Genomic DNA, 23,787 nt, shown 5'->3' on the forward strand with positions numbered 1-23,787 from the left:
CATCTAAATTTACAGCACATAATGAAGACAATCAATAAATGAAATAGTAATAAAAATACATAAATAAATTACAAAACACAGAATAAACAAAAATAAATTACACTACAGGGGCTTCATTCATCTCTTTAGTAATCACCACAGCGGAATAAACCGTCAACTTATCCAGCATATGTTTTACGCAGCGGATGCCCTTCCAGCTGCAACCCATCACTGGGAAACATCCATACACAGACATAAACTGCCTTAATCCTTCGTGGCTTAGATTCAACAAGGAACTGGAAATATTCCTCAGAGATTTTGGTCCATATTGACATGATAGCATGGATTGAGCTCTGGTGACTGTGGACGCCATTTGAGTACAGTGAACTCATTGTCATGTTCAAGAAACCAGTCTGAGATGATTCACGCTTTATGATATGACGCGTTGTACTGCTGGAAGTAGCCATCAGGAGATGGGTACACTGTGGTCATAAAGGGATGGACATGGTCAGCAACAATACTCAGGTAGGCTGTGGTGTTGACACAATGCTAAATTGGTATTATTGGGGCCTAAAGTGTGCCAAGAAAGTATCCCCCACACTATTACACCACCACCACCAGCCTGAACCATTGATACAAGGCAGGATGGATCCATGATTTTATGTTGTTGATGCCAAATTCTGACCCGACCATCCAAATGTCGCAGCAGAAATGAGACTCATCAGACCAGGCAACATTTCTCCAATTTTCTTTTGTACAATTTTGGTGAGCCTGTGTGAATTGTAGCCTCAGTTTCCTGTTCTTAGCTGACAGGAGTGGCACCCGGTGTAGTCTTCTGCTGCTGTAGCCCATCCGCCTCAAGGTTGGACGTGTTGTGTGTTCAGAGATGCTCTTCTGCAGACCTTGGTCGTAACGAGTGGTTATTTGAGTTACTGTTGCCTTTCTATCAGCTGGAACCAGTCTAGCCATTCTCCTCTGACCTCTGGCATCAACAAGACATTTGCGCCCACAGAACTGCCGCTCACTGGATATTTTCTTTTTCAGACCATTCTCTGTAAACCCTAGAGATGGTTGTGCATGAAAATCCCAGTAGATCAGCAGTTTCTTTATATATATATATATATATATATATATATATAATGCACACATTTCCTATGAATTAATGCAGACAGAAAATTGAACTCCTTGCATATTCTCATTAATTTTTTTAATCTGGTATGTACAGTACTTGGAACATTTTAATAGCACCTTATGACACTTTAAGACAAGAGCGGTATCAATTTTATTGATCCAAACCAATATTTACTCACATTATTATTTATATTAATCCTCCAGCCTTTCACAGGTAACAAAAACAACCCATAACAACTATTGTAACGTACTCAAAAACCCATTTCAATTTAATCTATACCAGGGGTGTCCAAACTCTGTCCTGGAGGGCCGGTGTCCAGGAGAGTTTAGCTCCAACCCTAATCAAACACACCTAAAGCAGCTAATCAAGCTCTTACTGGCTACACTAGAAACTTCCAGGCAGGTGTGTTGAGGCAAGTTGGAGCTAAACTCAGCAGGACACCGGCTCTCCAGGACTAAGTTTGGACACCTCCCTGATCTATACACTAATTAGAACATAAAATACTACAAAAACAGAGTCATTACAAATGTAAAAAGTCAAATTTGATTGAAAAATCATTTGATGTATTTTATATATTTAGACAACAAACTCGACATGTTTATGAACCACGAACAAATGTGGGCACCTCAGTGTTGACATGCACTGAACATTAATTTTTGCATGTATAAAGGCAGATTTTCCCATGCACGAGTTAGAAAATATATATTACTACATAATTAGAGAACAGTGTTTTATATATGGCACATTTTTCATCAGTGCAGTAATAAAAATAACAATAACAACACAAAATCTGACAGACAGGCAACCTCTCACTTTCCAATTAGAGAAAGAGACTGGCTTAAAACAAACTGTAGTGTAAAAAAAGAAACAGAGATATGAATTCAATGCACCAACTACGTCAAATCCAAGTAAACACGAGCAGCTCAAGTAGATTTGGATTGATGTGCCCTTTACAAAACCTCATATATTGGTCCGGTGTACTTTAAAAGCATGAACTTTTCTTCAATCTTGATGATTAGCAGTAATACTGAGACGTGAGTGAGATTTTAGGCACTAGGTGGCGCACTTTCTGCAAGTCTGACACTGGAGAATGGTGCATTAAGAGTTTAAAGCGGGATCCAAGTGTTTTAAAGCTCCTCCCACCAGATGTAAGCTGCCTGTGATGAGGACGTGTATGTTCTGGGCCTCTCGTAGCGGCGTAGCTTTTGCGTTTATGCTAGGTTTGACAGGTATTGTGTGTTTGTTTGCGTCTGCCAGGACTGAGTCTCGGCCCTGACTGATCCACTGCAGGGCGCTGAGGATGCAGGGAAATACCAGGGTGTCGCCGTGACGCTCAGCGACCAATGGCAGGCCTCCGCCGATCAGAAGCTGGGCCTCCGGCTTCTCCTCCTGACCATTCAGGACGCGCCAACTCTGCTGGTTATCCAGGCAACGGGTCAGCATGTTCTCCACGGAAACATTGAAGTTCTGTTGGTCTGAGGGAGAGGAGTGTGTTAGAAAAAATATCACTGTAGTCTTTTACTTCTGTTATGAAGCATTATTATAAATGAAAACTATTGTCATGGAAAGGTATTATTCAGCTCAAACAAACAAGTAATTACAAGACTAAAACTGACGAAAACACAATATTTTGAATAAAAATGAATAAAGAATGTATTTTAAGTAATAGATTTAATAAAATATGTTTTAATAAAGTTGTGGAAATTAAAAAAAGATGTTTTGTATGTAAAATGTAAACATGATATTAATATAAATTGTGATTAATAATATATACACATGCATCAAATACATAATACAGAAGAATATGCAATTTTATAAAATGTATCTATTATTATTTTATAAATAAAGGACAAATAAAAACTGATATAAATAATTTAATATAATAATTAAAACATTAGTGCGATATATATATATATATAAATAAAATAAACAAACAATATAAACAAACGATATAATAATAAATAAACAAATGTAAATAACAATTTTAATATAAAAATAAAAAGATTTTAAATATTTGTTTAAAATATACCAAATATATAACAGAATGTCTTTTATTTTAAAGAAAAATATATATTGTTGTAATTATTTATTGCAATGCCAGATTGTGCTTTATATTTATGTAAAATGCTAAAATATATTATTAATCCTGCACAAGAGTCCGAAGCCTTCAGTCTTCATTGGTTTTCATGCTAATAACGTTGGCTAGTTTCTCCTAAAGCAGCTATATAGTCTATTACCTGTAACGAATGCACAGGACTCCTTACCTGCATTACAGGATGCAATAGCCTCCGTGATGTTTGGACAGAACACGGCAAAGTCAAAATGACAGGGCTGAAACAGAGAGATGACATCAGCTTATAAAACTGAATCTCTATGTGGTTCACAGAAGTCAAATGATTTATGGAATGAATGAATGACTCACTGCCAGCAGTTTGAGCATGGCGGCACAGTCTCTCTCTCCTGTAGCGTTGAATAAGAGAACCCTCAGCACTGAACCTCTGCACGCACAAGCATGTTTATACAGTGTTACTTTAAAATGATTATTATATCACTACTTTAAATGTTGTACATATTTATTAATATTTACATGAAAATTACCAATATTATCTGAGTGCAATAATTTATACAATTGTAAAATATTCGATTTAATGTAAATAAGTTTAAATTGTTTGAACGTCTATTAGTAGTTTAAAACAATCTTAATTTTACTTAAAAATAAGCCATGAAGTTACAATCATATTTAAAAGGGTATTATGAAATAAATAAATAAACAAATAAATAAATAAAGATGAAGGCGGTCTCACCCTGCGTTCCTCTCGTGTTGTGTTGCGACCTCATTGAACCAGCGCACACAGGCCTGCATGCTGCGTGTGGTATGAGCTCCGTCCATGTAATACGTCACAGGACCGTGTTTTAGTGTCTGATTGCGTCCAGGCCACTCAGTCTCAGCAAGACCTGTCAAAACATCACATAGGTTTACCACAACTGACAGATGCTCAGAGACTTCTTCATGGCTGATCTTCAACAACAGCTATTCTGTCCTCTGATTGGTGTTTACTGGTGATATTTAAGATACATGCTAAGTGAACATATTTATCTGAAAAACAACGCTGAAGTCAGTTAATCAGGGTTTCTGCAGATATCATAATGTCAAATTTAAGACTTTTAAAGACCTCTTTAAGACCATTAAGTGTTCAATTTAAGACCTATAATCGCAATATCAAAAACACGCGAGAGAAAATGCAAAAATCACAAAATTTGTGGTCAATTTTAGATGATTTAAATTGAACAGTACTAATGACAGGTTAGATGCACCATTGAACTACAAAAAAAAACATCCTAAGGCTGATTTATACTTTCGCCTGGCATTGGGATATTCTTTAAATCAACAGGAGGCGGTCAAAAGAAAAACATCGTCAGACAGACAGATAAACAGAGAAGTAGGAAGTTTCCAGAACTACTTCATATCATTAATATCGTTCAAAATTTTTTAACTAATTATTTTGTATTATTTATTATAATGATCATCAAGTTTTACAACAATTCAAGATTTTTAAAATCAAACTTTGATGAATCTTGCTTTTGTTCATATCTTGGACAGTTCTACCTATTAAAGTTAAATATCAATGACAAGAGAAAATGGTTTGCTGTACAATTATATTTTTATTATGGCAAGAATAAAAGCAAAAAAACTAAAAATTACTGACGTTTTTTTTTATTTTGCCAACTCAACAATTCACACACTACTGTCTGGCTAGTTTCTGTTCTCTACTTATAAGCTAAAAAGGCAATATTGGTCTAACAATCCTGTCCATTATCACCAATAAAGTCTAGAAATTGGGCATCAGTATACTGTAAACCGATATATTCAATTATTATTTTCCAGTTATCAAAGAAATTATTTGTTACTTAATTTTTGTTTGTAGCTACTAAATTGTTATAACTTTTAAAATTGTACTTTATACATCAGTGTAAAGCCTTTAAATGGTGGAAAAACATTCTGTAATATTAAAAGCACCTGCGTCTCCACTTTTGACATGGTATTTTTTTGTTTTAACAAACTCATCCCTCAGGTTTTTCCAAACTTTACAAAAACTTTCCTCCTTTCCCACTGCTGTTGGAATTTCTAGCCAAGAATTACTGGTCATCTGGTTATCTCTATGATCAAACACGGACGGATCATAAAGATGTGTGTCCAGCCGTACCTATTTCAGACAAAATCTCTTTAAAGTGATGCATTAAACGCGGTGCAGCGTGAACTGTTCACCCGAAATCTGTTCACTCCGCCAGCTGAAATCATGTCTCGCGAACCTCAGCAAACACAGCGATGATGCCACATTCGCCGCGCGCACTGGGATTAACAACAGAAAGCTGACTAGCTATTGCATGCTGGTCTCATTTGTAGTTGTAATACCACAAATTCCATTTGGACTAGTGAAATTAAGAACTACAACACCACGAAAACCAAGCAACAACAACAAAAAAGACTTTAATTAAGCATTAGATGAAGCGTTACATGGACAAAATAAGACCTGTGCAAAAATATTTAAGACCTAGAACAGCGAATTTAAGACTTTTTAAGGCCTAAAATTTCCATTTTTAAATTGTAGACTTTAAGACCCTGCGGAAACCCTGGTTAATTTTCTTAGAAAATGTGCGTTTTTTGTCAGAATGTTAGTATTTGTTTTAGTCTGTAACTCCACCCACTGGCAGTTTAGCCAATTATATTTCAGCACTTTGGGTTGCCTTGGCAGAAAACAGATTAACTTCAATCGTGAAGGCTGCCTCAATGCAAGTGGTACAGCAGAAAATGCGACCTCCTGAAGACAGTAGCAGCCTCAGAAATTTTACTCTGATTAAAAGTGATAAAAATGTTCATTTAATTTGCAAGCAATACAAATATTACATTTGCTGGGCAGTTTACTCTGGTTAACTCTTGCTCTGGTTAACTGGCAGGATATTTATCACCTTTAAAGGCAAGCATTTTATTGCTTGCAATTATTAGCATTTTTTAAAAACTTGTGCATGGCAAATGCGTTGTGTTTTTCACTTCCTTCGCACCACCCAGCAGAAATTCACCTATTTTCGCATTGACTCCATAGATAATCTACTGGGGTGAATACTTAATTTAGCCTCTGGCTCACTCCTGTCAATCTGGCAACTTGCGTGTGCGTCATAGAGGAGGAGGAGGAACGGATGAAAAAATCCATCAGACACTTTGAATTTGGACTGCAATATCTAGTTCAGGGCGAAACGGTGTCTCAGTGGTTAGCACTGTCGCCTCACAGCAAGAAGGCAGCTGGTTTGAGTCCCAGCTGGGACAGTTGGCATTCTTGTGTGGAGTTTGCATGTTCTCCCTGTGTTGCCATGGGTTTCCTCTGGGTGCTCCGGTTTTGTACAAGTCAATTTAGTACAAGTCAATTGAATAAGCTAAAATGGCCATAGTGTTTGTGTGTGAATGAGTGTATAAGGGTGTTCCCCAGTACTGGGTTACAGCTGGAAGGGTATCCGCTGTGTAAAACATATGCTAGATAAGTTGGCGGTTCATTCTGCTGTGATGACCCCTGATGAATAAAGGGACAAAGCTGAAGGAAAATTCACCTATACCACACATGTTTGAACAGTGGGGGAAACCAGAGCACCCGGAGGAAACCCACGCCAACATGGGGAGAACATGCAAACTCTACACAGAAATGCCAACTAGTCCAGCTGGGACTCGAACCAGCAACTTTCTTGCTGTAAGGCGACAATGCTAACCACTGAGCCACAGTGTCACCCTAACTTTATGTTCAGTACAACATAAACATCTGTATTAAACAACTGATTTTAATAAACCACACATATAGCACCTCATAACCATTTTATCTGGGGAAAATCGTGGCAAAATTTGTCATAATTTTGAATAGTCCTTTAGAAATAAAGACTATGCAACTTCAGTTTCATGCCGACTGTAATCAGTGTGTTTTCACAAACCTTTGATCATTGCAGGACTGGGCTGAAATGCTGGAGCTGAACTCACACCGCTGAACTCCACTGGAGACGCTGGACCTAAGGAACAAACAGATGATTATAAACACAGAAAAATACATGAACTAATCCACATACGGTCACAAACACACACCTGTGAGGACGTGTCTCTGCAGCCATGTATGTGAGAGCTGAAGAGCCAGAGACGCGTTACTGCGCTGATGCTGACCAGCTAAACCCAAGCTGAGGGAACCTTCGCTCTCATACTCATCCAGATCTGGACACACTGACAGCGAACACTGAAAAACAGAGAGAGAACAATATGAGCAAACCATTTATTTATTTACGCATGTATGTTTTAATTCCTTATCAGCAGCATTGGCTATATTCATGGTAACACTAGTAGCAAGTATTCATGTGTGCAAGTCAAGTGATTGGCTGTTGTCCTCTGCGAACCATAGATGCGGTGATATATTTTGCGAATGAATCATGAAGCACGCAGTCGCGGAGGTATGGCAAACTTCATAGCATGTGTAAACATCATCTCCGGTGAACGTGGTGAAGATGGGCAGTGAGGAGTCGTCTGATAACCACTATAAGCAGTAACCGCGAAAATGGCCCGACTTGAGCAGGATTTTGAGCAGCTGTCATAGCGGTAAAATATGCATCTGAGCAAGTCTCTGACAGTGTAATAAGGCTGGACATTATAGCCTTTGTCTTTCATGCATTGATTTGTTATAAAAATAACTTCCCATGAATCTGTGTACTGACAAAGTATGCATCATTTCTGCACTAAAACATCTGTTATTGTTGCATTCTTAATAGGACGTGCAGTGATCAATGTGTTGACTGCATTTATTTAGCAGTAAAATAAGCCCGGGAGCTAATGTTGCATTATTAACGAAATGAAAGTGTTGACAGTACATTTGTTTTGCACTAAAATTAGTTATTGGTCACGTTGCATTGTTTTTTCAACATGTTATGAGCTGTCAAACAGCATGTGTATATATGTCCTGCAAATAAATAGCAAATTGTGGCATGTTGCAAAACATTGGCATCTTTATTAATGGTGCAAATGTGTGTGATGATGTGTTTTATTGATGACGTCACATACGACTAGTCAACATTGACTCGACCCTGATAACATAAAAGTTGATTTCCAAAAATCTGAAGTCGTTCAACCCCTACATTGTTGACATTATGGGTGTGATATTTATTTTCTTTAATTAATTACACAATATGATCGGCGATCAAATCAGTATCAGCCAACAAATGTGTATTTTTAAATGTTATCAGCTGGTTGGAAAAATTATTACAAATCATTTCTGTGCTGCTAGCCATGTCTTAACTTCAACATGAAGTGACATGTCACACACACAGCAGACATTCTTCAGATACTTGTTATTCCTCAGATTAATGTCAGAAAGACAATTTGCAAATGATTATGAGAAGAAAAGATCTAAATGTTTAAATCTTTCTTTCTTTGTGTTTTGTTTATGTAATCAGGCTCAAAATAATTCACATTAGTATTTTTTATTTATCTGCCTATATATCAGTTTCCAAATGTGAAGAGATATTGGCATTGACCACATTTTCCTTAATGGTGATCAATTTTAACAGGTATATTTTATACACAAAATTGTCTGTGATCGTGTCCAACTGAGCCTGGTTTCTCTCAAGGTTTTTTTTCTTCACTTCCGCCATTAGTGAAGTTTTTTTCCCTCTCCGCTGTCGCCACTGGCTTGCATGGTTCAGGATCTGTAGAGCTGCGCATCGTTGGATTTGCTCTTCAATATTTGGACTCTCAGTAGTGATTATTAAACCACACTGAACTGAGCTCAACTGAACTGAACTTAAACACTACAAACTGAACTACACTGTTCCAATTTACTGTGACCTTTTATGTGAAGCTGCTTTGACACAATCTACATTGTATAAGCGCTATACAAATAAAGGTGAATTGAATTGAATTGTCTGGTTTCAGGTCTGGTCTCGACAAAGAAAATAAATTCCAAACAAATCTGCAGCAGGACATTTGTGCATCAACAATTCCTGAAAACAGTTTTTAAATAAGTTAATTTTAAATCATAAAGATGCATTTCATTTTTTCCTCACTGCACAACAAATCCTTGAAACATAACAAAATAAATCAAATGTATGCATAAAATAAAATGTATGCATAAAATAAACCGTTTATGCATTTTCTTTACAATGCATTGGAATAAGTTTGAGTTTGTTTATTTATTGCCATATCAGCAACTCATGGCTATTTCATGGCAAGATCAATATAGATAAAATCCTATTACATAAAAAATAACAACTTCATATCTCGATACAGAACAAATACATAAATATAAATGATACATAAAACTTTACGTAAGTTACCTTAGTTTTAAATTTTTCAGTTCAATTTGTGGCATTGGAATTATACATGTCAGATAATAACAACGAACATCTTGCAGTATATTTATATTTCTCACCCCAACTTCTTCTGCTCTCTCCTGAAGCACTTTCATCGGCCCGTCAGGCTGTTTGACTGTGAATGCAGGAACTCCTGGCTGAAATAAACATATGCTTCCTGAATACCTTCAAGATCTCCAAACTTTGAGTTTATGGTCACAACAAACTAATAACCACCTTAAAAATCCCTCCTTTCTGCCAGGCGATTTTCTCAATGGTGTCTCCCAGAATGCTAGTGTGATCAATACCTAAAGACGAGATACCACACACCCAGGGACGCCTAGAAAAACACAAGAAACACTTTACAGCACTTTACATATCAGATAAGCATTAATTAAACTATGATTTCTAGTGCAGATTTTAATAATTCTCTTATTTTACACAGTGCATTACCATTAGATTACGAGTCTGCATAATATAGTAAAAATACAGTATTACGCTCCACACTTATGCTTGAACTAATGATATGATTCCTCACTACATGATTCAAATATTATATTTTATTAAATATATTATTAATATTTATTATATTACATTTAATATAGTCACAGTATACTATTACACAAATAAATTAATAAAGACCACTGATTGGTTCATGACTGATGGGATTAACTGAACTCATGAAGAATGCAGATCAATGATTGGCTGATTTGAGAGGAATGTGTAACTCTTCAACCATGAAGGCAGATGAATGAAGATGAAACGGAGGCCACATTAGGCTAAAGCGGCACAAAGAGACAATTAGACACGCAACAGCGAAGAGGATGAGAGGAAGACAGTAAAAACTCTCAAGTTCAAATAATGCTGTGATACCTGATAATATTGGTGCAGTCATACGCTCCACCGATCCCGACCTCAATAACGGCCAAATCAACCTGTACAGGAGACAAAGACAGAGAGCTTTGATCAAGATAATTAATAATAGTGACATGTGCTTTAAGGTTTCTTTTTTTCCAAAACCTAGAACTAAACATTTAGACTCGTAGACATTAAACATTAGAGATGTGGTGAAAGATTTCTCACTAGTGTGTACGTTTACATGGACACCAATAATCTGATTTTAGGCAAGGCAAGTTTATTTATGTAGCACATTCCATGCTCAAAGGTAATTCAGTGCTTTTCATGATTAAAAGAATAAAAAATGATTAAAACAGATTTTTATCTGTTAAAACAGGCTATAAAAGAATGAAAAAGAAAAGACATAATACATAATAGATTTTATTATGATTAAGACATTACTGTGATTAAGAGTCTACCATGTAAACAGCGATTTAAGATGACTTTAATCCAACTAAAGTCATAATCGAACTAAACAGAAGTTGAATTAAGTATTATGTGGAGTAGGGCTGAACAATGTATTGTTTTAGCATCGACATCGCAAAGAGTGTATCTGCAATAGTTAGAATTATAGGATTAATTAAAGAGTAAAATATAAAGATATTTTTAAATATTATTATTTTTAAATTATGTATACAATGATGACCGTGTTATTTATACTTAATTGTTCAATCTTGAATCTGCCAGATTTTTCCAATATCGCGCCTAATGTAGCAGATGCCCATTTTAGTCGCAGTACAGACATGTAAACACCTTAATCCAACTATTACCACCATGTAGGACTTTTCACTGCTTTTTGAGATAGGATATTCTATACACACAGCTGTTTGACACTATTCTCTGCACCTACCGGGTCAGTAAAGGACCACAGACACCTGCATTGTGAAATGTGGAGTTTTTTTTCCCATTCGGCATGCGGTATCAAATTTGTATACATTTTTATTAAAACACCAGTCCTTACTTCATACTTGCATCCAGGGCTTAATTTGTGGCACCTCTGAAATCTGATCCGGCACCTCATTTTACCGATCCCCCTCCTCAACCGCCATTCGCCCCCTGTCCGCTGTTCACTTTCTTCCGCGACTCCCCAACCTTTTTCACTTTCGTCCGCAACAACCGCCCGCTCTTCAACTTTCGTCCTTCGTCCGCAACAGCCCTCCGCCATCCATTGCCCCCGCTTCTTCTCTTCACTTTCGTGCGCGACACCTCTCCATCGTCGGGTAACATGTCGAATCCGTAACCCCGATCTGTTACGGGACCTCGCATTTCACATATTAAGCACTGCTCGCATCCAATACCTCAGTTTGTCGTGGGAGCATGAATGAAAGTGAAACTGTCAAACTGAGTTAAAGTCGACAAATTAAAAATGAAACACCCGAAATTACTTGAAACTCCGGAGGAAACGTGGATATTGTGGTGACGCAATGACATTAATCAATCTATGCCTGTAACATGTAAAACGGGATCATAAAAGGAAAGTTCAAAAAGCTACTCATGTAAAGACATTTATCATATTATTGTCTTATTCAGATTAAGGCAACTAATTTGATTAATGATGTCCATGTTAACGTAGTCATTGATTCTGCATCAATTCTGAGATTTTCAAAACAAATCTCTTTTTTCTCTTAGTTTTTTAAACAGCAGAAGGTGCACAAAGCTAGTTTTTAACAGCAGACAGAGGCATAGAATTTGGTTTTAGATTAATTTACATTAATAGTGTCCTTTTTAATAATGAAACCAAGCATAACAGATGTAGACTCTCAGACCTTACAAAAACAAAAATTGACAAATTATCCTGCATCAATTTTCACAATGCATCACTGTTGATTCTGAGCTTTGTTTTTAACAGCAAGCATAGTACGACTGTTTGTAGAGCATACAGCGCACCATCTGCTGTTAAAAGCTAAGATCAGAATCAATTCAGTAGAGAATAGCAATGCACTTTGAACATCCTATAATCAATTTCTCAATTGATCTTTCACCACAGCTCTAACAGACATAATTAAATAAATACTAATACAGGTAATTCAGATGATTAACGCTGGTCACCTTCTCCTGAAGAAAGACGTGGAAGGCCAAGATGGTGAGAAAGCGGAAATAAGCAGGCATGCAGCCACCATGGGCATCCTGCAAGATACAACACAACTGTTTTTAAACAAACAGATTTGAAATATTAGTCTGTGCTGTATTTAATGTTGTGCAATGCTCTTATAAACATTTTTGGCGTTTTCTTTCAATAAAGATAATTCATATTTTGTGCTGGCATCTGGTCTAGTTTAGACTGTTATAGATAAGTAAATATGTCACAAAAAATACAAGGCATAGGTGGTGATGATAAGATTTTATTATCATGAGTGATTAATTTAATTAATTCAAGAGATTCATTCAAAACAGATGATTCCTTCAGAAGCAAATAAGAGTGTTTTTATTATTATTTTATTTTTTATTATTTGTTATTATTCATTCATGCGTTTATTTTCTTTTCTGCTTAGTCCCTTTTCCGCCACAGTGGAATGAACCACCAACTTATCCAGCATATGTTTTACAAAGCAGATGCCCTTCCAGCTGCAACCCAGTACTGGGAAACACCCATACACTCTCACATTTACACACAATTTAGCTTACCCAATTCACCTGTAGTGCATGTCTTTGGACTGTGGGGGAAACCAGAGCACTCGGAAGAAACCAACGCGAACATGGGGAGAACATGCAAACTCCACACAGAAATGCCAACTGACCCAGCTGAGGCTCTAACCAGCGACCTTCTTGCACCACATCGCCCATTTTGTTTTTATTATTCATTCAGATTTTTTTTAAAAATCACATTGCTGCTAATATGTACAAATGTTCGGCCCTAAAAAACTAAACGAAACTATTTTTGTTGAAATGAAAACATTTTAGGGGTTAAATGTCCAAACAAATGTCAGCGTTTCTTTCCTCACATGACAGACATGCCTTGGTGATTACGCCATTACACCACCAGATGCCTGGCATTTACACTTAACGCAATTAATATGGAACAGATCAAGCAGTCAGCAGAAAACCTGCACTCCTTTCATACAGCTCAATGCAGAGAAACAAACTGCTTCATTGTTTCAATCTACAGCAGGGGTCGGGAACCTTTTTTCAGCAAAGAGCCATTTCTGATTTTTTTTAACAAATCTTTTTTAAAAGGTGGGGTGTATATTATATTCTGTCTTCATTTATTTCCCTGCACAACTCAAAAATAAACAAATATGAAGCATCACATGTTTAGCAAGTCCATAAATGAAGAAAGGACAATTTATAGAATTTTCCTCTTTCGCCATCACCACTCATGAATGCTGTTTGATTTTATGTGCACGAGGTTACCATAAAAATGTAAGTTTCTTGCCCTTTATTGGTGTCGCGATTCAAGTTAATCCACAGCACCGCTTTTATTGTAAACAGTTCTTATTAATTTTGCTGTAAATATACATTAAAAAGGGAATTATAATTGTATTTTCAACAGGAAACTGATTTCTAGTGACAGTTGTAGTTTTATAAACTCTAAAATATTATTGAAGAGAGAGAGAGCTGGAGAGCCACATATTTTTGGTCAAAGAGCCACATGTGGCTCCCGAGCCATGGGTTCCCTACCCCTGATCTACAGCAACTTTGCAGGTTATTTAATGAGTGCATAAATCTTCTTTAGAAATATAAAAATCACAGACGTGAGTTTCCACTTGCAGGAGTATTATTACATAAATTAACCTACATACATTTTGCATTATTTCATAGCAAAAGTGTTCATAATAACAGTGTTGCATAAACAGAATTTATATCAATTCATCTCATGAACACTTGATGATAGTAATTATGAAACAAACATCACTACTTGCTATACACTTTTTATACACATATACACTTATTTAACAACACACTTTACATGCCAATTTGCACATAACAGCTGCACATATAACGTTGTATATAGTAATATACCTGTACTTAAACTTGTCGATTTCTATATTTGCATTACTTCTATTTTTTTAATAAATGTATTATCTGTTTTTTGTTCTGTCTCTGTAATTCTGTTGCACTGTCATGAAAACAAATTCCTCATATGTGTGAACATACCAGGCAATTAAGCTCTTTCTGATTCTGATCATATGATTTGGGAAAACACTGAGTTGACATGAGCTGAATAATGACCCTATTGTCTTTTTAGAGCTGCTTTACAGCAACATTTGATCAATATGATGAACTTTCTTCCTTTATTTTACTGTTTATTACTGTGAAACAGCTTTACAATTATCTGTATTGTGTAAAGCCTTATAAACTAAAACTGCATGATACTGGTAATACACATTTTTACTACTAAAATTCCATGATTTTTCCAAGACTTTTAAGTGAATTTTCATGACCTAACGTTTCATGCAATGACTACATATGTGTGGTAAAAGAAAAACAATGCATTTTCATATTTATTACAGCATATTATAAAACATGCAACAATCTATTTAGTTTCCATTTCTATTCATATCTAGGTAAAATTTATGTAGATCATGCTTACACCGCACTAATATTGTGAGAGTATGTGATTGGTCAAGGACGGAAAAGAAGTAAATAACCTATTTTCAAGTATACAGATATATGTTTTCCATGACTTTTTCAAAACTTTGTGGGTTTTTCTGTTTTTCAAAAACTTTTCCAGGCCTGGAAAATGCCATGTCAAAATTCCATGACTTTTCCAGGTTTTCCATGACCGTAAGAACCCTGAAAAATTAGCTTTGTATGTTTAATATTTATCTTCATATAATAAGATATGAAGTCCTTTTTAGCAGATTGCAGTGGTTTGTAGCATGGTGCATCTGCATTTAATATGATAAACTATATAAATACAAAAACAAAGGATAAAATATGCATTTTTAAGTCTTAGTAGTCAGATATTAAATAATCAAATGTAAAATAACACTTCACAGTCTTCACTAAATAAATTAAATGCAATTCATCTTTGTTAAGAGAAAATAAACTAGACAAATAAAAAATAACAAACTAGATAAATTCTACATAATACATGGTTTCCGCTACATTCATTCTTCCATGGCGGGGCGCCACTCCAAAATTCATCCCACCACGGCTACATTACAGCTTCTCATTCAAAACATTTTATTTTTTTCATAGCAGGTGATAATCGCACCAAAACGTATTAAAGGGTAAGTGAACTATAACCGCATGAACATTTCTGTAACCGTAGTAGTGCTGTGCGTCATTTGTTTAACCTTTTAAGGTTACGTGCTGACTGACTGACTGACAGGTGCGTGATGCATGAGGCCAGCAAACACGACGTATAGCTGTTTCACTTTACTTCAGGACGCATTAATACCGCTCTGTAGGTCTATTGGAGACATTCATAAATATTCCTAGCAAATCTAATAAATGCTGGAGACATACTCGCTACATAAACGCACTAAATCACACTTCAGCAGCGTTTATTTGAGAGTGCACAAGAAGATCTGCGCTTAAGTGTTGCCAGATGATGCTGACTGTTTCCAGCCCAAAAGCTGTCGAGATCACAAGCGTTTATATACTGTTCTAAGCTATGTATGCGAAGAACGGGGGCTATGGCATCTCCTTAGGAGATCAAAACAGGTTTATGAGGGCACCGCCCAAATTTTCACCACCCGCCTATGTCACTTTTTACCCGCAAAAATAAATTCAAAACTGAAACCGCCCAATCTGGCAACACTGTGCACTTGAGCAGCGCGTATTTGAGGGCGTGCAAGAGGTTTTGTGCACGAGCAAAGGAAACCGGCGCGCAAGCAAAGAGATTCGCATGCTGTAGGCTATTACATAAATGCGATCTCGACTCGTAATACTGCGCTCATGACATTTGTCATTGGAATACCGCCAAAGGTAGTTCGTAGATCTGTGTAAAAAAAAACAGTATTTAACATTTGAAGTGAAACAAAATAGCTTTTCAAAATTGCCATAAGACAACTATAGGTGTGGTTCAATAGTTTTAGGACACATTTGATAAAAGGTTTTGAAACACTTCAAATGTTGACTACTGTGGATAAATTAGAAACTAGATAATAGACTAGATAAACAAAATAAAGGATAAAAAAAGAGAAATGTAATTGTGCTTGCCTTACTAGTCAGACAGATATTGAATAATCAAATGTAAAATAACACTTCACAGTCTTTACTAAATTAATGTAATGCAATTCATCTTTGTTAAGATAAAATAAACTAGACAGAAAAAAGTAGATAAATAAAAAACAAAGGATAAAATAGAGACTAATAGTGCTTTATTTTTTTCTAAATCTTAGTAGTCAGACATATATTGAATAAACAAATAAAAAAAATACTCTTTACAGTCTTCACTAAATAAATGAATTGCAATTAATCCTGGTTATAGCTAAATTGAACTGTTACATGCTTTAAACTCACTTATGTTAACACGGTGACAAACTAAAATAATGAACTCCAAACTTCGCAATTAATTTAAATATTAGAAGCATTTCAAATTGTGGTGCTTGGTCAACTATAATCCCTACTTGACATTGCGCATCCTGCAATATGACTACTGTAAATGTGCACATTTTATTATATACATATTGCTCTATTATAAACAAATGCAACTTGACTTTGTGTTTGAGCAGTGATTTTCTACTTTGTATGTTGATCTTTATTACAAAACAATCTCACCTTTGTCTCCTCCAGTCGTCCATATACCTGCCAGAAGTATTTGGTGAAAAGCTCTTTTCCTATTGGCTGACCGTTGATCCGGATCCGCTCTCTCACTTGCACCAAATGAGGAGAACTGAAGATCAAAACACAGAAAACAAATAAAACACCAAATCAACTACGCAACAAAGATAACACAGTAAATGTAAAGATTTTACTACAGTGTTTGTTTAGAAGAGCTCTCTGAAGTCTGCTCAGCGATTACGTAAATCATTGAGCTTTAGCTAAACTTCAACTACACAGAACTTACAATAAACTGATTACATCATTTACATGCTAATACTGAGCTTAGCTTTTCACTCAGCGGACAGAACAAGCAAAGTTCAGCATGAACGTGCATATATGTGTGTGTCTGAATAAACAGTGGAGTTATGCAATGTTTACAGTGGTTTAAAAGCTGTACCGATCCCACAATCCATAAAAGTGACTATCAAGTATAATGACAATGTAGAAGCACTGAATTATTCTGACTGCTTATAATACCTGTAGAATCCAGTGCGGAAGCCATAGTTTCTCAAAATCTTTTCTGTGAAGGCACATGTTGATCCCTATAATGAATAAAAAACACTTTCAGAATTTCTTTGAACTTTCTTAACTTATAATTCACTGTTTAACTGCTCAGTGAGCTGATTTACCTTTCCTTTTGTTCCAGTTACATGAATAATATTAAGACGATCCAGTTCTTCCACCTGAGGACAAACAAAAAACATTTTGCAATGTAAATTCAAGTGTGACAAGTTTTGACAAGTTAAGATGAGTAAGAACATGGACTCATGACACAAAGTAGATAGAATGATGTCAGTTTCTAAGGGCCTCAATGTTCCTGGCGGACCACAAGCACTGCATGTTTCGGATGTCTCCTTTTTCTGTCACACCCATTACAGGTCTTTCAGTCTCTGCTAATGAGCTGATGATCTGAACCATGTGTGTTTGGTAAAGAAGTGATAAATAATGTGCAGAGCTGGTGATCCTACAGGAACATGGTTAAGAAACACTGTGTTAGAGAAAAGTCGGACTGGTTATAATACTAATATATGAAATAATATTATTTCAGTTATAACATCGACACAGTTTGATCATTTATTATTTATAATTATTAAACATTTAAAACCAAGCAAACATTGCCCAACACAAGTGTACTTCAGAGTAGAATCAGAGTAGAATAATAAAATATCAAAGCAAAATTTAAAAAAAACAGATGTATATATTAAGGCTGCATGATAGTGGAAAATTTGCGATATTTAGTTTTTCTGCAATATATATTGTGATATGAAAATAAATTGACAAGATGACTCTATTTGGAAAGAATTCCTTATTTTATATTGATTGAAATGATTTATAGTTGCGTACATACGCATAAATAAACAAAACTAGGCAATAATAATAATTTATTCATTTATAAATAATTTAATTAATTAAAATATTTATTTATAAATATTAAAATGCACAGATGAAAACAAGAAAAATATATATATACTTTTTGGTTGGACTTTAACAGTACTGAAGCACAAAAATTCAATAATCAAATGTAAAATAACACCGAATAGTCTTTATTCTATTGCAATAAATAATTAAACACAATTAATCTTCGCTAAAGCAGGAAACTTTATCATTTTTTCTTTGCCCAAATGTTTTAAATTGTCTTGAAAAGTTAGTCACAGGCCCTAAAAAAACAACAACAGCCAAACAAATGTCTTTCATATTATTAAATTAAAGTTAAACTTTGCAACGCCTCCACAAATTGCATGTTCTGAACTGTGTTTTCTGGTTCATTGTAACTCAAATTTGACATTGCAGATCCTGCAATGTGACTATTGAAGATTCGCACATTGCGATATCAATGCTGAAATGGTATATTGTGCAGCCCTAATATGTATTTAACACAGATATGATATACTACAAATATGATATACTTAAAACTATTACTTAAAGCATCTTCAAAGTGAGCAAAATAAGGAGTGAAATGCTTTAGCTGACCAACTAAAAATGTCAGTAGCTTTGTTTTTAGTTGAAATACTGCATACGTATCATTCAAAACATTTGCCTCAAATGTAAATATTTTTATTTAACCTACTGCAAATATTTTTATATAGGATTAAACAATGCCATTATAAAAATTGGATGTATTTTCGCATATTTAAATTTAACAAAAAATGTATACAATCTTTACTTCATTTAATACAATTAAAATAAACATAGAAAGGCTAAGACATTTAAGAAGACATTTAAACTAAAATATAATATACATAATAAGATACAATAATTTAATAAATATAACAACATAATAATAAATATAATTTTCACAATATTTAGTTAATTCCCCAAAACATTTATACAATAAAACCATAAACAAAGTCATTACATTAATTTAGTTTCTGATGCATATTCAATAAAATGCCATAAATCAATTATAATATTTACAATATTTTAAATATAATTGCTAAAACAATTCAATTCTAGTACATTTATGTATTCAAAATTCTTCTTCAAAATAACTTTACTTTATCCTTAAACTGAGCTGTTAAAAGCTCAATTAATGGCTGATTAACATCAACATTGGTCTATCATAAGCATAAGAGTTGGCATGATAAAATGATTCTGTCATACCATTCTCAGTCCTGATCTATATTACTGTTGTGTTTGCATGTGTGTGTATACCTTGAGTCCTGCACGCTGAAGAAAGCCCCTCATGGCCTGCAGCTGGAGCTGAGGATGTCCTCGCTCTCGCTTCACCTGCTCCAGAGCACTGGCGTTCGTCTGGAGGGTGTTGAGGGTGCAAACCGCATCCTGAAACACATTCATAATGACACAGGATCTCAATAACTTCATGCCATCTCAGCATCTCAAACACCAGCACATGGAGCTTTTGAATGCATCACGTAAAGCTTATATCCAATCCAGATCTATAACTATGCTGGAAGTGTTTTTTGAGCAGATACTCAATAGAAAACGTCCATTGGAAGCTGTAGTCTGTACAAACTAAAGCTTTTCAAGTAACACTGAACTTCAGAACTGTTTCATAATAGTTAGTCAATGTTTAGCCAGAATAGCTGGCTGTTGTAGTGCAATCATAATACAAGTGACGACTACATATCGGTCACCACTCTGTGTTTTGGCTGGTGAAAATGATCAGATGATTTATACAAGTGGGGCGACACGGTGGCACAGTGGTTAGCACAATCACCTCACAGCAAGAAGGTCATTGGTACGAGTCCCGGCAGGGACAATTGGACTTTCTGTGTGGAGTTTGCATGTTCTCCCCGTGTTGGCGTGAGTTTCTTCCAGGTGCTCCGGTTTCCCCCAGTCCAAACACATGCGCTATAGGGGAATTGAATAAACTAAATTGACCCTAGTGTATGAGTGTGAATGAGAGTGTATGGATGTTTCCCAGTACTGGGTTGCAGCTGGAAGGGCATCCGCTGTGTAAAACATATGTTGGATAACTTGGCAGTTCGTTCCGCTGTGGCGACCCCTGATGAATAAAGGAACTAAAATGAAGGAAAATGAATGAATGAATGATTTATACGAGCAACTGAGACTTACTAATTAAACAAAGTCTCTGTATCTTGTAAAGTGAGGTGAGTCTGGTTCAAACTCCACATACCTTAAAGCAAGTTTGCTGTGAATGAAGAGAAATTAAAAGTGTGTTTCACAAAAATAAACATGAATCCCTAGTGCACACCAAACAAGCATGCTGGGACCAATGAAAAGGCTTTGGTGTGGTTTGATGCAACACTGACCAAATACATAAATGAACCCAAAACGAAACATTATGTCACAAAATGAAACCAAAAAAATGGATGGAATGCTTAAATAAAGCTGTTATAAACATTAGACTCAGTATATTGTCAAGAGCCACTGAATTAATTTTGTGTTGCCTGCATATTAGGTTCATTTTCTAACTCTTAAAGTGACTTGCTCTTATAAATCACCATGGACTATGCCTACAGCTAATAATATTCTCTATTCTATTAATAATATAATGCGAAGAACATAAGTCACGACATCTTAACACTGACTGATAATACTGCTGTGTACTCTATCAACTAAGCATCTAATAAATATAAATAGCACATCTCGCTCACTCAATCATGAATAAAACAGGATCTTTTTCCACAGCCACATTAAGTATCCTCAGTTATGGCTGCCTGAACAACAAGCACATGGCCTGGATGAGAACTTGCTGAACATGACATGGTTTTGACAGCTATAGCTTAAAATAACTACTAAATGCTTATAGTACTAACACTTTATTATTATGTAAACTAATAATGACTTTATTACTGAGTTATTCGATACGTACTAGTTATTCATTTACTTACTTATAATCCTTCCTTGTAAATAGGGGGAAAGCTGGTTTTATATTCGCACATTCGTTCAGTGACGACTTGTGACATGCTCTCTATATTGTTTACCATGGTACTTTTAATTTTCAGCCTAAGCATGACTTTAAAACAACATTAGCACTATTGACTGTGAACAATGTTGAACTCTGATAGACATTGGCTGCTAATAGGATTTCACTATAGAATTGGCAAAGCATATAGTATCCATTTTTTACATTTTTTGGTGTAACGTGAATCTGCATGTGTTTATTTTGAACTTTATAAAAGTAATTTTAATGTACATTAATAAAACATTTATAATTAACAGAGTTAATATATATATATATATATGACTATATATTTATTTTCTTTACAGCTTAGTCCCTTTATTAATCTGGGGTCGCCACCTTAGAATAAACCGCCAATTTATTCAGCATATGTTTTGTTCAGCAGATGCCCTTCCAGCTGCAACCCATCACTGGGAAACATCCATACACACTTATTCACACATATACACTACGGACAATTTAGCTTACCCAATTCACCTATATCACATGTCTTTGGACTTGTGGGGGAAACCCACGCGAATGTGGAGAGAACACACAGAACTGCCAACTGACCTACCCGAGGCTCGAACCAGAGACCTTCTTGCTGTAAGGCGACAGCACTACCTACTTCGCCACCGCGTCACCCCAACATGAAAATACATATATTACTTGAATTAAAAATGTTTTACCAGTGTACATTAACATTATTTTTCTGAAGTTTTCATGAAAACATGATAAAAACATTACGTTGGTAACTATAAATGCTTTATGAGTGTACATTAACAACGTTACTTTTATGAAATTCACGATAAACAGATTAACGTTACACCAAAAAATATTTACCATTGACAACTGTAATAAATACTTGAAAATACAGGAAAATTGACGAAAAGAAAATAGTATGTATTTTTAAAAAGTGCTAACAACACGAAAATAAATACATATATTACTTTGTCAATTATAAATGCTTCATCAGTGTACATTAACATTACCGTTACTTTTATGAAGATCGCGATAAACACGTGCTGATTACCGTTACACTAAAAAACATTTACCCTTAACAGCTGTAAATTACTCAATTGTTACTTAAAAATACAGGGATGTGGACGAAAAGCAAATAGTACCTATTTTAAAAAGTGCTAACAACATGAAGATAAACACTTATAATAGTTTATTATTCATATGTTTTAACACTGTAACATTATAAGTACATGGAGTTCACGGTCACCACGCGTAGATTAACGTTACACCAAAAAATTGCCGCTCTTTGATTTTAAACTCCAACGGCTGATGTAACAACTGTCAACGGTGAATCAGCCGCGTGCACTGGATTAACAGTATTATTTCAACCGAACCAAAAAAAACTTCCAAAGTCCAAGCAAAAGTGCACAAACTCACTAACTATAATCAATAATTCCCACAGATAAGCACACAGACCAACATATGGATGTAAATGTTCTACCACTCTACCTGATAGTCCATTCTTCGGTACCGTGGAGCAGCTTTTGTGCTGGAAAATCTCACTGACAGGCCGACAATGCTGGTCCAGTGTCGGTTACGCGCCGAGACTTCGGTACACGCGCGTAAACTCTCTAGCACGCGGAACAGCAGCATGGTGGCTCGGTGAGTGCAGGAAGCAGCACCAAATTTGGGGAGTTTTCCTGTCAATAGTGAACTCTCGCGTCATGCCACGCCTCCTTCCAGCTCGCCATACAGATTTCACTATACTGTTTGTTGTTGTTGTTATCGCCAGTGCGAGTGACAGCAGTTTGCGTGAAGTAGAGCAGAAATAAATGATGGTTTGTGATGCGGAAGATGAAAAGTCAAGGCAGGCTGCAGAGCTAATAATTGAATCAACGTTACAATTCCAGTTCGCTGTCGAGTCAAGCTAACGTTACAGCAGATATTTATCCTGTGTTAACCAGGCTGCGTGTCAATAATCTCGGAGAAACATGTGGCGCTGCAGAGGTGCATGTTAAAACACTGGAATTCTCTGATTTGCCATGCAGAGCTGCTGAAACGCTTCTCACGTGTCAGGTGTCTTCGAGAGCTTGTAGACGTCGTACTGCGCAGGCGCATTAACGCTCACTTATAATACGACACCGCCATCTGCTGGACAATCCTAATTTTTAAAAGCCTTTTTTTTTAAATTACTTTTAATAAAACAAAGTTAAACGAGCGCGTTAATATTACTCGGGAAAAAAAATCAATCTAAAATATTTTGTTTTTAAACGTTGTTAAAAAAAAAAGAATATATACATTTCTGTACAATTGGTTTATCAAAAAATGAAATGTCAAAAGTGTGATTGGTTTTTGGAAAATTATTCTATAA

The 23,787-nt window shown here is 35.6% G+C and overlaps 1 protein-coding gene across 1 annotated transcript; it reads right to left on the minus strand.

The window, feature by feature from the left end:
- Positions 1 to 1,237: 1,237 nt before the first annotated feature.
- fpgs (folylpolyglutamate synthase) lies at positions 1,238 to 23,501 on the minus strand. The gene is made up of 15 exons (XM_056446662.1): positions 22,926 to 23,501; positions 19,742 to 19,870; positions 17,719 to 17,772; positions 17,567 to 17,631; positions 17,045 to 17,159; positions 12,425 to 12,502; positions 10,352 to 10,413; positions 9,716 to 9,818; positions 9,559 to 9,636; positions 7,233 to 7,377; positions 7,085 to 7,159; positions 3,916 to 4,066; positions 3,534 to 3,609; positions 3,376 to 3,442; positions 1,238 to 2,586 (listed from the first exon to the last, which is right to left on the minus strand). Exons 1-15 carry the CDS (start codon positions 23,067 to 23,069, stop codon positions 2,210 to 2,212), a joined length of 1,719 nt encoding a protein of 572 aa, XP_056302637.1. The 5' UTR covers positions 23,070 to 23,501; the 3' UTR covers positions 1,238 to 2,209.
- Positions 23,502 to 23,787: the final 286 nt, after the last annotated feature.

Source organism: Danio aesculapii, chromosome 21 (assembly GCF_903798145.1).
Source record: "Danio aesculapii chromosome 21, fDanAes4.1, whole genome shotgun sequence".
Classification (NCBI taxonomy): domain Eukaryota; kingdom Metazoa; phylum Chordata; class Actinopteri; order Cypriniformes; family Danionidae; genus Danio; species Danio aesculapii.